Here is a 14446-nt window from a genome sequence, read left to right on the forward strand (position 1 = left end):
CAATCAAATCGCTCCTCTCAGTTAGCGTGTGCCGTCTGCACACAAGATACCGCCCACAATAGAAATCTTCATGTGAGCTGCACTGATGCTGCCAGTGCTCGCTCATTATTCTGAATATAGAAGGTAAGAACTGATTTATTTGGCCAAATTCTGTCTTTTATCTTGAACATTATTGCAGCGCTCTGCTTTAAAGTGACTGTCAGTGTTATTTCGCAGAATTTTAACGAGACTGCTAATTTCTCTTCACAGCTTTCATTAGCACGCTTTTAGTAGTAACGTTAGCTTATTATCATAAGTTTGGACAGCGACCCTTTCAAGGCCCCGCTAAATGAGACATCAGCTGATGTTGTTGAAACTTTGCAATGTAATGTTTATGCGATGATGCTTCTATTCACATAACATAAAGCAGCATACCAAATCTTGATTGTATCTGAGTAATAATGTAAGTTAAATGGTAAACTGTGTAAGTCAGTCCAAGTCTCAGACTCTCAAGCAGTGTTTTTTTTCCTGGTCTGTTATTTAAATGTAGCGTTACAGCTTGTAACGTTACCGGTAAGTTTCTATGTTTTGTCAGCTTTGCTTCACTATTATTGGTTGGCAAAGCTTTCATCAGGTTGTTAATCTAATTTATTGCTATCTTAAGGTTCTCTCCATCTGTCAGCCTTATTCTTTGTTTTATCCTGTGCCTTTGTACAATCTCTTTCCCCCTTTAAAGTGTGGTGGGTAATTCCAACTGACATGTCATATTTAATTCATAAGCCCACATACACTGACTGGCTTTTGCTTTTAGACTGGCTTAGTTTTAGCATTTGTCCAAGGCTGCATTGCTGTTATGTTTTATTTTTGTCCCACTAGTTTGTCTAAAATGCAAACTAGTGGGACTTTATCTAGCTAGGCCAGGTGGCAGTTGTAGTGATTCCCAGCATGCAGCTGGATTCTGTGTGGAAACTGATATTAACCTCTCTCTCATTAGAAGGTGCTCTGCTTGAGTTGGTTAAATAATTCCCGCTGGCTCCGTGAATGGATGACAGCTGAATATGACTTTTAAAATGCCACACCTATAGAAATATTAGAGGAAAATGTCAGTTAATTGCTCCAGTGCTATCAGACAATATATTTGGTTGACTTACCGGTGTATAATATATATATATATATATATATAACTATATCATTTTACATATTATTCTTTTTTTTTTTAAATCCTTGTACTGTTTTTCTGATCATTTTATTTTCATGTGTTTTGTTCCCTCGGCCTCAGCATGAGAAGTCATTTGCACAGACATGGATAAATATGAGAGGTTGAAGAAGATTGGTGAGGGATCCTTCGGGAAAGCCATCCTGGTCAAGTCAAGGACAGATGGCCGACAATATGTTATCAAGGAGATTGGCATCTCCAGGGTGAGTTGATCATTTCTCTCTCTTAGACATCACATGGCAACGTAAATGGGTATTTCAATCATTTAAAGTGACATATTATGCCCCTTTTCACAAGATGTAATATAAAAATACACCCCAGATCATTTATTATAGCTTGTCAAATGTGCCCCTTTTCGGGTGTGAGCAAAAACGCGCCGTCTTTGTGTGTGCCCCTTTAAATGCAAATAAGCTGCTTCGAGTTTCGTTCGGATACAATAACAATACACGCAACTAATTTCACTCAGCCAAAATCTCAGAAATAACCAGTTGTGAATTGCAGCCTTACAGAGTGACGCAACTTTTAGACGCACCTGTACGTTTCTGAATGGTTAGTGGATAAATTTGTGTAGTTGTTCATCTGATCGACTTACATGTACCGTCATGTTTAACTTTTACACAAGTTGCCACAGTTGCCTGAGGTCTTTATAAGACAGCTGTGACAGTTTTTGGTCCATTAGTGTTCTGTGCTCGTCTGTGCCACCAACGACAGAACAGTTTGCATGCTTTGCTTGAACTTTTGCCATTGTGTTAAAACTGGTTACACTGTTGTCACTTGTGAAAACCAAATGGCGGCGCTGTGGGTGGAAACCTGCAGTTTAAGGGGTGGTGATTTTATGATAAGATCCCCTTTCTATGTCAGAAGGGGAGCGAAATCAGATCGGCCTATTTTTTTTGACATGCTTGCAGAGAAAGGCTTAGCAAAACCAAAAAGTTACTGGTTTGTCACTTTTCACGTTCTCTAGGTTAGTAGATGCACCGTGGACCCGATTATAGCACTTAAACACAGAAAAAGTCAGATTTTCATGATATGTCCACTTTAAAACCCTAAATACGATAGACTATGTGATATTTGATGGGCTATCTTCCTTTATACATGCAGTGTTCTTTTTCTCATCAGATGTCAAACAAAGAAAGACAAGAATCACGTAAAGAGGTGGCAGTTCTGGCTAACATGAGCCATCCAAACATCGTCCAGTACAAGGAATCCTTTGAAGGTAAAGCCCCTCTCATGGTGCATCCTTATTCAAAAATCCGTATTAAGTGAAATTGGAATGTGATGCTTTGCTGCCCAGCTTTGCTATTATGTTGACAGGCATGGCTAACTGGTGTCTACGAGTGAGCATTTGGTCTTTGGTCTTTAGTTGACTGATCTTGATTAATCTGAGAACATTAGTTCAGGCACAAACTATACCCACTGCATTTCTGTTCTAAAGGTTTGTGTCTGATTGATAGATCGGGGTGGTTTGCATGATCTGGAGGAGCTTCAAGCTTTTGAATTAAATTACAGAGAGGATGTCGTTTAGCTAATGATAGTTTCGGTTCATGAAGTCCTGCAGGATCTCTGACATCCGGATGGCAGGCTAATTAATGACATAAACCTGGGGTGGTATGAACGTTAATGATATTACCAATAGAGGGCAAAATGTTTGCTTAATTCCATTATAAATTTACAGTCAAAACCTAGTCTAAATCTGATTAAATCGGATACTGTACAGATGCATTACCGTCCGAAAAGTTGGTGTCTGTAAGATTATTTCATGTTTTTGAAAGTTTCTTATGGTCACCAGGGTTACCTTTCTGATCAAAAACACTGCGAAAACAGTAAAAAAAAATACATATATATTTTTAAACCCCTGTGATGGCAAAGCTGACATTTTTTAGCAGCCATTTCTCTAGCCTTCAGTGTCACATGATCCTTCAGAAATCATTCTAATATACTGATTTGCTGCTCAAGAAACATTTCTTATTATTATCCATGTTGAAAACAGTGCTGCTTAGTTTTGTTTTGTGACAAACGTGACATGATTGGATTATTTGATGAATGTAAAGTTCAGAAGAATAGCTTTTATTTGAAATAGAAATATTTCAACATTATAAATGTCTTTACTGTCATTTATGATCAATTGAATGTGTGCTTGCTGAACTAAAGTATTCATTTATTTAAATAAAAAAATCTTACTGTCCCCAGACTTTTGAACGGTGGTCTTTGTTTAAATGTCAAGAAACCACCTTGGCAGTGAACTGAAGCATCTCTTTTTTTCAGAGAGTGGTTGTTTGTACATAGTAATGGACTACTGTGAGGGAGGAGACCTGTTTAAGAAGATCAATAATCAGAGAGGGACTCTATTCTCTGAGGAACAGGTAAGAGGAACACTATAAAGACATCAAGTGAAGCTCTGCACCCAACATCAGACTGCAAATTATCAAAGCTTTAAATGTGCACTTAGTATTTTTACTCAAAAATTGAGTACACCTTTAAATACACCACAAAACAATAGTGTAAATTTTAAATTTCTTTTATCATAAAAGAAAAAGGTATTCTTACTTAGTAGGTGCGTTTAACCTAAAGATGTATCTTGCAATGTTATAATCTGAGGTACTGATTCCTGTCTGTTGTTTTCTGGAAGATTATTGACTGGTTAGTGCAGATCTGCCTGGCTCTGAAACACGTACATGACCGCAAAATCCTACACAGGGACATTAAATCACAGGTACTCTCTCTCTCGCTCCCTCTCCCTCTCCCTCTCTCTCTCTGTCTCTCTCTCTCTCTCTCTCTCTCTCTCTCTCTCTCTCTCTCTCTCTCTCTCTCTCTCTCTCTCTCTCTCTCTCTCTCTCTCTCTCTCTCTCTCTCTCAAACACAATCAGATTTGTACAAACATTTCCATGGAAGTACAGCATAATATACAATATCCTTATACTTTGTTATACCTTATACTTGCATGATTTCTGCTTTTGTTTTCTTTCAAGAATATTTTTCTGACCAAAGATGGTACCGTACAGCTGGGTGACTTTGGAATCGCTAGAGTTTTGAACAGGCAAGATTTTTTTTATTTCAAAACGCCACAAGGAATGTGGTGAGAATGACCTTCATAGATAATGTGTTTGTGTGTCCAGCACCGTGGAGTTGGCGAGGACCTGTATCGGCACACCTTACTACCTGTCGCCAGAAATATGTGAAAATAAGCCATACAACAACAAAAGGTAAAGTACTTCCTGTTATGAGCCAGTGGGGTATATACAGTAGGGGCAGTACAGCAGCTACATATTGATCCCAAGTTATTTGTTCCAGGACTGTTTGTAATGTGATCAGTCTGAATATTCTTAGGCTACATTCACACTGCAAGCCTTAGTGCTCAATTCTGATTTATTACTTATTATTATCAATACTAAAATCAATTGTGCTTCCTAACATTTTTTGGAGAACCATGATGCATTTTGTAAGGATTCTTTGATGAATAGGAAGTATATTCAAATAGAATAGCATTTATTTGAAATTGAAATCTTTTGTAACATTATAAAAGTCTTTACTGTCACTTTTTATCAATTAAACGCATCCTGACTGGATATAAGTATTATTTATTTATTTTAAACAGTGGTTCCCAATCCTGATTTTGTACAAAGCCATATTGTTTGATATGCAAGATCACTTTAGAGGAGGATTTAATATGCTGTTTGTGTGTAATCTATATGTTTGCATGTACATGTGAGAATAATCCACATGTGCAACCCCAAAATTGACCCATTTGTCCCACTTTTTTTCCCCTATCTGTCTGCTTTTTTTTGGGCTCTTTTTTCCACTGTTGTTCTGTCGGGTCTTACCCTAGTGATATCTGGGCCCTGGGATGTGTCCTGTATGAAATGTGCACGCTTAAGCATGCAGTAAGTACCTCGTTCTCAGTAGTTGCTTCTGTGTGTGATAAGGATGTTGTGCTTATTTTGTGATGTGAATGATAAAACAGAACCAGTCCTTTCATATCTGTCTCAGAATATAGGTCTCCTCTTTCTCTCGCTCTTCCTTTCTCGCTTACCTTCTTTCATTATTTACACCATAAATATTCTAAGGAGACTAATATTTTACAGTGGAGACGCAAGTGAACTGCAACGGCTTTAAAATGTAGATGATTCTCTGAAGAGACTTTCCAGTTTAGAAGAGATTCTTTTTTTCAAGTCTTTTTTTCCTGTATTCTTTGAAATAATTGTGGGTTTCCATGATTTATGACTTGAATGAATATGGTGCAATCATTTATTAACTAGGGCCAATCATATAATGTCTTTCACCCAGTTTGAGGCCGGAAACATGAAGAACCTGGTGCTGAAAATCATTCGTGGTTCGTACCCGCCTGTTTCCGTGCATTACTCCCAAGACTTGCGCTCTCTCCTGGCCCAGCTGTTCAAGCGCAACCCTCGGGAGAGACCCTCCGTCTCAACCATTTTGGGAAAACCTTTTCTTGCTCGCAGGATTCACAAGTTTCTCAGCCCTCAGGTGACATGCACACACACAGACTTGATTATCACTGTGATCAATTATATAAGTCAGTCTGTGCAATGTGACTCAGATATAACTCAGATGTTATGTAATTCCAGATCACCTCAAGCATGAGTTGCAGAATTTGTTTGTTTATTATGTCCCTTTGTATGTTGCAGCTTATTGCTCAGGAATTCAGCCATTCACTTCACCTTAATCCGCCTAAAATGAGTGTGGCCCAGGGAGCACCAGGTAAACGCATTCATTAATAACTAGTCATCAAGTGCACAGAAAAGTTTGTCACTCAAAATGTTCACCAGATTCAGGTTGCATATGCACATTAATTTGCTGTTTCCCTCTGTCTAATATTGTTAAAGAAATAGTTCACCCAAAAATTCTGTCATCGTTTACTTACCCTCGAGTTGTTTCAAACCTGTATGAATTTCTTTCTTCTGCTGAAAACAAAAGAAGATATTTTAAAGAATGTCAGTAACCCAACTGTTGATGGGCCCCATTGACTTCCATAGTTTTTCTATGGAATATTTTTTCCCCCACATTTTGGAAGTCAATGGGGCCCATCAACTGTCAACATCATCAACAACACCATTATTCCAGTCATCAGTGTCACATGATACTTCAGAAATATAATATGCTGATTATATCAGAATAATAAATATTTTATTTTTTGTGTATGTGTGGTGTGTTGGTTCTAAATATTACCCTAAATTTTGACGAGAGAAAAAAAAAGACATTTATTTATTAGTCATGATTTTCATGGACAGGTTTAATGGTTATTCAATGACCAGTAATGACTTTTTGAGATGTTCATGGAGTATATTGATAAATTGTTCTCTTGATCTCCAAATACCAAAAACCAATACTGACGTTTTCTTCCTCCTAACTCCCCAGCCAAACGCCCTGCCCCAGGCCCCATCCCCATTTCCCCAGCTCAGAAAATTACCAAGCCAGCAGCCAAATATGGAGTGCCTTTAACAGTCCGGAGATCATCTGAAGCTTTTAGGAAGGTCCCAGATGCAGCAAAGAAACCAGTCAAACTCAAGCAGGTGAGAATCGTGGGAAATATTTTATTTGCTAATCCACTCCCATGTTTTGCTCATGCATTACCACCCATTATGTCTGAATATTAGGAGGGGCATTGACGATCATTGTGTATCATTCAGACATTTGATGATGTTGTCCCGTTGTGTGCTATATATGAGAGAGAGAGACCTATTGATCCTCGTCCCCGGTGTCATGTGTTGTCCAGGCTCCCCCTCCTGCAGCAGTTCAGAGGAGAGTGAGTCGAGTGGAGGAGGAGAGGAGGAAGCATGAGGTACATCAGACAGCGCCCCCTATCTACATCCCCTTTTACAAACACCCAGCCCTGCTCCTCCTTATTAACCCACCTAGCCCTGAAAAAATACACTCTGTCCTCTAGCAAAATCTCTTTTTCCCTATAAGCCTTAGACAGTTTTACCATTTATATCACTAATAAGTCCCATTTATTAGTCTACTCCACTGGTTAAAGATCTGGGTTGCTAACTCAAAGGTTGTAAGTTCAAATCTTGCAAAGGACGATACGTCAATTATCAATATTGTGCCTTTGAGTACTTATCCACAGGTTGGTCTGACTCAGCCACGGGAACATACTTGCATACAAATGAATGAGGACATGTTATATGAGGATGCTCAGAACTCATTATTAAATGTCAAAAACCTGCATCTTACCTTATGATACTCAAATGTAGTTGGTCGCTCAGGAGTAATGTTGATGCATGCTTAGTTTAATCAAGAGCTCTATATTCAGTTTTTCAATGATGTCTGGGTGAACATTCATAAGTGTCAGATGAGTTCTGAGACATGCTGATCCTCAAGCAGGGTATTCATGTCACTCACGCCGTGAGTTTGATAACATATAAAAAATAATTAATATTTACAGTAAGTTTATGAATAAAGGTGAAAAATTAAAAACAGGTTGTAAAACAAAACTTTTTCAAGTCGTGTCATCTTAAATTCCAATGCAGCTGTCGGCAGCACTGTCGCTGTGTGTGCTTATAGTTGCTTTGGATAAAATTGTCAGCTAATTATTTGAATAAAATGAGAAAGGTTAGATTTAGGTTTAGTTATCACCTACTGCTGTAGTATCACAATCTAATATTCTAAACAAACATGTTCTTATGTTTTTCTCTTAAGTGAAACTTTTTTTATCTTTTCCCCTCTTTCCCCTTTTTGTTGGTGTCCTCATGCTTTTCTCCAACTGCCGTCATCCATATGGTGGGCATCTACATTTCAGTTTCTTTTCCATCCCTTTCTTTATTAACCCTTTCACCAATACAGTGCTCATACTGTAAATGTGTTTAGACCTACTGTACCTTCTGATCCCCAAGGTGTGCTAAACAGTTAATAAATGTTAAACAACTGATTCATTTTGGAACAAATATTCTTTCAATATTCTTTGACTATGTAAAAGTTAAGTGTCTTTTAAATATATGGTCATTTGACCTCTCTTCTGTCGCATGGATGGAGTTTTAAAAACAAATATTTACAGTTATGATAATTTTCATTGGATATTGGAGTTTTAAAAACAAATATTTACAGTTATGATAATTTTCATTGGTCATTGGATAACTTTCCAATGACTATTGCAAATAAGGCATTGGAAATAAATATCACATACTGTTTTTGGTGTTTGATTCACGTCTAAAAGCATCTTGATCATGTTCTGTTTCAGGAAGTAGTGAGGAAGAAACGGATGGAGATGATGGAGAGGGAAAGAAAACAAAGAGAACAGGTGAGCTGTTAATGTCATCATGGAATGACTTCATGACACGTGTTTTTTACATTATTTTAAAATATTTTTATTTCAAATAATTTCTTCAAAGAATCCTGAAAAAATATATCATGGTTTCCAGAAAAAAATATTAAAAAGCACAGCTGTTTTTCGGTTGTTTCTTGATCACCAAATCAGCATACTAGAATGATTTCTGAATGATCATGTGACACTGAACACTGGCGTAATGATGCAACACGCATATAAATTACATTTCAAAATAAATGAAAATTGAAAGCTGTTATTTTAAATATTTTCAGCCATGGTGAGCATAAGATATTTATATACATATATATATTTAAAATTACTCATGTCATCTGTTTCATCAACTCTAAACACTACTGTTACTGTTGCATTATTGATTGAATGAGTTCACATCAAGTTCAGCAGATGGCTGCTCTGGTTTCGTTTGATGGATGGATGGATGCTATTTGTAATATGTCTCTTGGGTAGAAAGACATTTAAAAGCCTCTTAATTGAGTCAGTTACTCTCAGTAATTGTGTTTCTCTCTGTAGATGTTGTTACTGAAGGCTGCACAGATGAAGAGATTTGAGAGAGAAAAGGTGAACTGATCAGTGCCCATCTGCAAATGGCTATTCACAATAAATTGATGTTGGTTTGATTTGTTTTTGTTAAAACTTTGACCTTTTTCATCTCAGCTGAACCGAATCAACCGGGCTCGGGAGCAGGGCTGGAGACATGTGCTCAGCTCTAGTGGAGGCAGCAGTCCTGAGCGAAAGGTACAATGGTCTTCCTTGTCTGCCACGGATCAGTCGATAAAAGCTGCTGATATAGTTGTCACTCTTACTGTTTCTCTTTCTATGCTTTCTTTTGCACAGTTTTTTGGAGGTGGTGGCATTGGAGCACCACATTCCCCTGGAGTTGGTCCCACCCCTGCCACACCTTATCACTTTGGCCCCACCCCTATTCCTTCTTGTGCTCCTTTAGCTCCAAGCAGAGCACCATGTGACCACATCCATCCAGCAGCAATAACATCCAAACCTACACCTAAAGATGCTGCTGGAGAAGGAGCCAAGTCGTCAGGGGACAATGACAGGTGAATGAGATGAATGACACTGTTTTTGTATTTTATTTTTCTCTTTTAAGAATTATTAATTTAACATGCAACTATATTTAATATGCTATTATCATTAAAGGACTGCTACAGACTCAGGGACGCTGAATGGTCATGCTGGCATCCCTGTTAAGGGTGTTATCACGAAAGAACCACGTAAAACAAGTTTCCATAACGAGCAGATTTCAAAGAACGACTATGCCAATAGGTCAGCTGTTTCTCATTAGTAATGTCTGTCAGATATTCAGTCTGCCTTCACATCTGTCAAATTTAGTTTTTTTTATCTTTTGTCTGTAGGTTTCGAGGTCAGCTGGGGGCAGAGAGGCATAAGCAGGTGGAAGAGTTTCTACAGAGGAAAAGAGAAGCCATGCTGAATAAAGTCCGTGCGGAAGGACAGCTGGTACGACTCCTTTACCTCGATCTCTTCTGGTTAAAGGAATGATCTGGGTTCTGTACTTTATCAACAGTAATTCCCACTGAAAATCATTTTGACTCGAGCCTCAGTTTATAGTCAGCATGAAATTAATATTCACCCCATCTATTTTCTAAAGGCATCTTATTGAACTTATTGTGAACGCTTCATCAATGCGTCAAGTTTTTTTTATTTGACCACAATTTTTAATCAAAATGCCTTATCCTGATCTTCCAGTAAAACAACAGACCTCTCTCTGGTGACATGTGACACTTCTCCAATAATTTAGTGTGCTTAAACCCACCCCTTTTTGCAATCGGATGCAAGTTCGCATTCAGATCTGCCTCTATCCGGTCAACAAATGACAGAACTAAGCCCCCACCCTACTCCTTGCCATAATCCGTTTCACTCTGATGTACATCACAATATGGAAGAAATTATGGCACTACACAGAAATTGTAAATGGCTAATAACTGCAGTGTATATACTGTACATAATGCCAGGCTATATACATCGAAATACACACAGTTTCAAAAGTATAGCCATGAGACTTAAACATTTATTCATGTATAAATGGAATAGTGTGTTGAAATTGCTTAGCAGCCTTGTGTAAAGTTATGTTTAATATTTAAACTTGACCAGGTACCACTGGTAAATCCAGTAAAATTTGCTTAATACATCCACAGAGACCAGAAAGGGGCACAGGTATTATGTTGCTCACACATAACCAGATGTACATCCACCTACGTATTCCAACATCAGAAAGAATGATGAATGAGTTTTTGCTTTTAAACTTTTGCATTGTACATTTTTTTTTAATCTTTTTTTATTCTTTATAATTCCTTTTTATTCTTATTTTTTAAAAGCCAAAATAGTTTTTTGTTGATATAATGAACCTGAAACATTTCTTTAACTCCCAGTTTAGTGGCTTAGTCTAGGGAAATTAAATGCTGAAAATCTTGATTGCTTCAGAATGTTTGGGTGTTGAAGTCAGTGATGGGATTGATATTCCATACAATTCTATGGCTTTTGTAATATCGGTTTAACCAATGGGTGAATAGGGGGCTCGACAAAACCTGGCTGCCATCTTTGCAAGCTGGACAAACTCCTCCCGATGCAGGAGACCACAAGTGAACAAAGAGGAGGAGGTAGGAGTCCTGTCTGGGACCAAACAATGCTCCTCACTCATCACATCACTTGAACCCCTCATTGCTCGGTTCCTTATTTTAAGTTGTTGTGTCCACTTGAAGTTGCTGCAGCTGCTCACCAGCATTTGTTGTCCAGTCCCTGCACAGTGTGTTTGTGTATGTGAGCGTGACCCACCCTGAAATCCTCCAGTTCATCATTTTATTGTGTCCACATTCCTTCAGAATTACCCATTTGGTTTTTATCTATTTTTTTGTTGAGGATGTTATTCTGCTTTAGCACCCCTTGCTTTGGATCCTTTATTATTTTTACTAATTTTGAAGAGGTACGTGTGTAACTTCAGGATTCCAGCATAAGACCATCTAACCGCTGCTTTTAATGGTCCTCATCAATGGATTCAATGAATTTGATTTCTGCTGTAACTGCTCACCTCTACTACTTCTTGAGTTTGCTGTTCTCACATTACAGCATGAATGTTTAAATATTGTTTTTCTTTTCCAGTATATTTCACCAATTCATGTGCAGTATGTGACATGTCCATATTCTTGTGTGTACATATTTGTTGGAAGGAGACAATGGGAAAAGAACAAAGAGATAGATGATACGCAATCTGTGTGTTCCTCAGGAGTACTTGACGAGATTACGACAGATAAGACTACAGAACTTTAATGAACGTCAGCAGATCAAAGCTCGCCTCAGAGGAGAAAAGGTATATACACCCACATAAACTCACATACATTGTTTGACTTTTTTTTTCAACTGTAGATTTATTGCTGACATGTCAGCTGTATGATTATACATTATGGTTGTTTAATCTTTCTAATACCATATTATTTGTTTAATGACCATGTGACCATCTCATATGTTTAATATTAACATTTAGTGCTTTTATACAATATTATATTTTGTTGGATTTTTAGTTTTTTTCAGCATTTTTGTCATTTTTGGTCCATCTCTCTCAGTATGACAGTGACTCAGACAGTCAGGAGTCATGTGAAGAGGCAGTGCTCAGGAGGAAGAAGATTGAGGCTTTGAAGGTTATACATTTTAATAATAAAAGAAAATCAGCATAATATTTTGAATTAAAAAACTGAATGACATACTCTACTGTTCAAAAGATTGGGGTCGGTAAGATTTTTAAAGACTTTTTTTTAAAGAAGTCTCTTGCTCACCAAGGCTGAATTTATTTGATCAAAATACAGTAAAACAGTGCTATTGTGAAATTGTATTAAAATTTTAAATCACATATTTTGTGTAAGGCCCAGTCAAAGGCTCGTGCTGCTGTACTTAAAGAACAGTTGGAAAAGAAGAGAAGAGAAGCATACGAGAGAGAGAAGAAAGCGTGGGAGGATCACGTATGTCATTTTCTTTCCTAATCTTTTTCTTTCTCATCTCTGCTCATCCGTCTCTTATGTGTTGTGTTCCGCCTTATCTTTTGTGACAAAGCAGCTTGTTGCACGGGGAGTGAAAGCTGCTGTTGGAGCCGCTGCCCCTCCCGCTCCCGCTCAGACACCTGACTCCACCCCTCAGGAAGCTGCTTCCAAAGCCACACCCTCCTCTAGACCCACCACTCCAGCCATCTCCATGACTGCTGCTCTGAAGGACGTGGGCGCGGTTAGTCATCATCACACTTCTTCTTTTATTTGCTAGAACAGCTATCATGGTTATTTGTCTTTTATGTTGTTGGTAGATTTCATCAGGGCAGAGTTCTCCTATGAAAGAGGACTCCCTTAAAGCAGAAACATCAGGTGTACAGGTGGGAAATGTGTGATTGTTTGTAAGAAGTACTATTCATTTGATAGAGCAATTTATTGAATAATTGCCAATGAACACTGTATTTCACTTTGATTTTTATATATAGATTGTTTTTATTATTATTATTAGAGTGACAAGAAGGAGATTCTACGCAGACTCAATCAGAAGGTCCACACCACTGAGGATGATGCTGAGAAAGATCCCACACCTTGCAGCAGTGCACCATGCCCCACTCCTCAACTAATCCAGCCTTCAGTCACAGAGGAAAGGCCACCTACAGCTGGTGATAGGAGAAAATGGGAAGCTGTAGATCCACCCTTACTGTCTGTAGCTGAACAAACTCTGGAGGAGACCTGTGGATCTCTGGCAGGTATAAACACAACCCTCTCATCTCTATGTTTTTATTAGTATGGCTGTAAAACACATTTATAATTAAATTTGTTTATAGGGTATTTGTAGTGTTTTTTTTTTAATAAAGACTTTTTAAGACCTCTGCACAAATAATATTAATTCTGTGTGTCCATACAGAACAATCGCATACAATTCAGAATAAGTAATGTATCTCAGGGTCTTTGACCTAATTAAACAGGCTGACAATTTACCTAATTAAACAGGCTACGACTTTGCTTATCAAATTGGGTAACTGTATAAAATGCTCATTTAATGTTTAAAATGCTTAAGAATTGATCAAGAAGTGTTTTATTCACTATATACATACAGTATGTTTGAAAATGGTTTATGTACCAATGTATCACAACATATGAATTAGAGCTCGAACAATATTGGAATTTTACTTTGAAATGTGCAGCACATTTATTTATTTTGACCATAGCTTTTTGAAGTTACATTTTTACATCCCCAAATTTTAGACTTCTTACAATGATAATTAAGACTTTTGACCTTTTACAATATTTAAGACATTTTATACGATTTTTCCTCTCTGTTGTCCCATCTCAGTTTCTCAGGTGGCATCTCCAGAGACAAATTCACCCACTAGTGGAGACAGGAAGAAATGGCAGACTGATGGTACACCTCTTCTGTCTGTGGCTCAGCAGACACTGGAAGAAACCTGCCTTACAACAGCAAGTCAACTAGCAGGTAAACTTTCTCCTCGAGATTCTGTAGTTTTTACAGCTAAATAATCAAATAATTATCAAATTGTCATTTAGTATTTTCTGAAAAATAGAACAATGGTCAAAGTCAATTTCCTAGCCTACTTAGAAAATGCTCTGCAGCACAAGTTGGCGAGACTCACAGATGCCGAGCTGACAAGTGACTGAGTTTATTGTAGCACTTTGCATTTGCATGACTCTAATGAGAAGCGAATGTACTAACAAGAATCAAAATATTGCAGCACTTGGATGCATCTGAAAGCACACGCCATCAGCTCTCATTACATCAGCATCGCATATTTATAGTGCCATCCAATGTATTCCATTATGAAGATGTGTGATATGTAGGTGAGCTTCAATGGATAATTGGTGGTGTTTTACGTATTTATTTATTATTCTCAGGTTAGGTAAAGTAAGTCGAGTCTGGCCTAAATTATAAGCATTTTAAAATCA

At 37.7% G+C, this 14446-nt stretch overlaps 1 protein-coding gene across 4 annotated transcripts in view; it reads left to right on the top strand.

Annotated features, from left to right (window-relative positions):
- Positions 1–51: 51 nt before the first annotated feature.
- Positions 52–14446, top strand: part of nek1 (NIMA-related kinase 1) — a 30279-nt gene continuing 15884 nt past the window's right edge. Inside the window, exons 1-26 of one of the 4 annotated variants that reach the window (XM_079584165.1) lie at positions 52–123; positions 1259–1398; positions 2315–2411; positions 3461–3558; positions 3825–3908; positions 4165–4232; positions 4312–4398; positions 5022–5076; positions 5480–5680; positions 5842–5914; positions 6572–6726; positions 6930–6995; positions 8394–8453; positions 9009–9056; positions 9153–9233; positions 9333–9550; positions 9651–9776; positions 9866–9968; positions 11042–11128; positions 11752–11835; positions 12089–12163; positions 12386–12481; positions 12576–12740; positions 12817–12882; positions 13011–13251; positions 13839–13979. In XM_079584165.1, the coding sequence (XP_079440291.1) occupies positions 1282–1398; positions 2315–2411; positions 3461–3558; positions 3825–3908; positions 4165–4232; positions 4312–4398; positions 5022–5076; positions 5480–5680; positions 5842–5914; positions 6572–6726; positions 6930–6995; positions 8394–8453; positions 9009–9056; positions 9153–9233; positions 9333–9550; positions 9651–9776; positions 9866–9968; positions 11042–11128; positions 11752–11835; positions 12089–12163; positions 12386–12481; positions 12576–12740; positions 12817–12882; positions 13011–13251; positions 13839–13979 (2692 nt within the window). In that variant the 5' untranslated portion in view covers positions 52–123; positions 1259–1281. The remainder of the gene's footprint in view (positions 124–1258; positions 1399–2314; positions 2412–3460; positions 3559–3824; positions 3909–4164; positions 4233–4311; positions 4399–5021; positions 5077–5479; positions 5681–5841; positions 5915–6571; positions 6727–6929; positions 6996–8393; positions 8454–9008; positions 9057–9152; positions 9234–9332; positions 9551–9650; positions 9777–9865; positions 9969–11041; positions 11129–11751; positions 11836–12088; positions 12164–12385; positions 12482–12575; positions 12741–12816; positions 12883–13010; positions 13252–13838; positions 13980–14446) is intronic. The other 3 variants (XM_079584166.1, XM_079584167.1, XM_079584168.1) reach the window with 3 other exon arrangements.

This window comes from Phoxinus phoxinus (genome assembly GCF_949152265.1).
Source record: "Phoxinus phoxinus genome assembly, chromosome: 16".
Taxonomy (NCBI): Eukaryota; Metazoa; Chordata; class Actinopteri; order Cypriniformes; family Leuciscidae; genus Phoxinus; species Phoxinus phoxinus.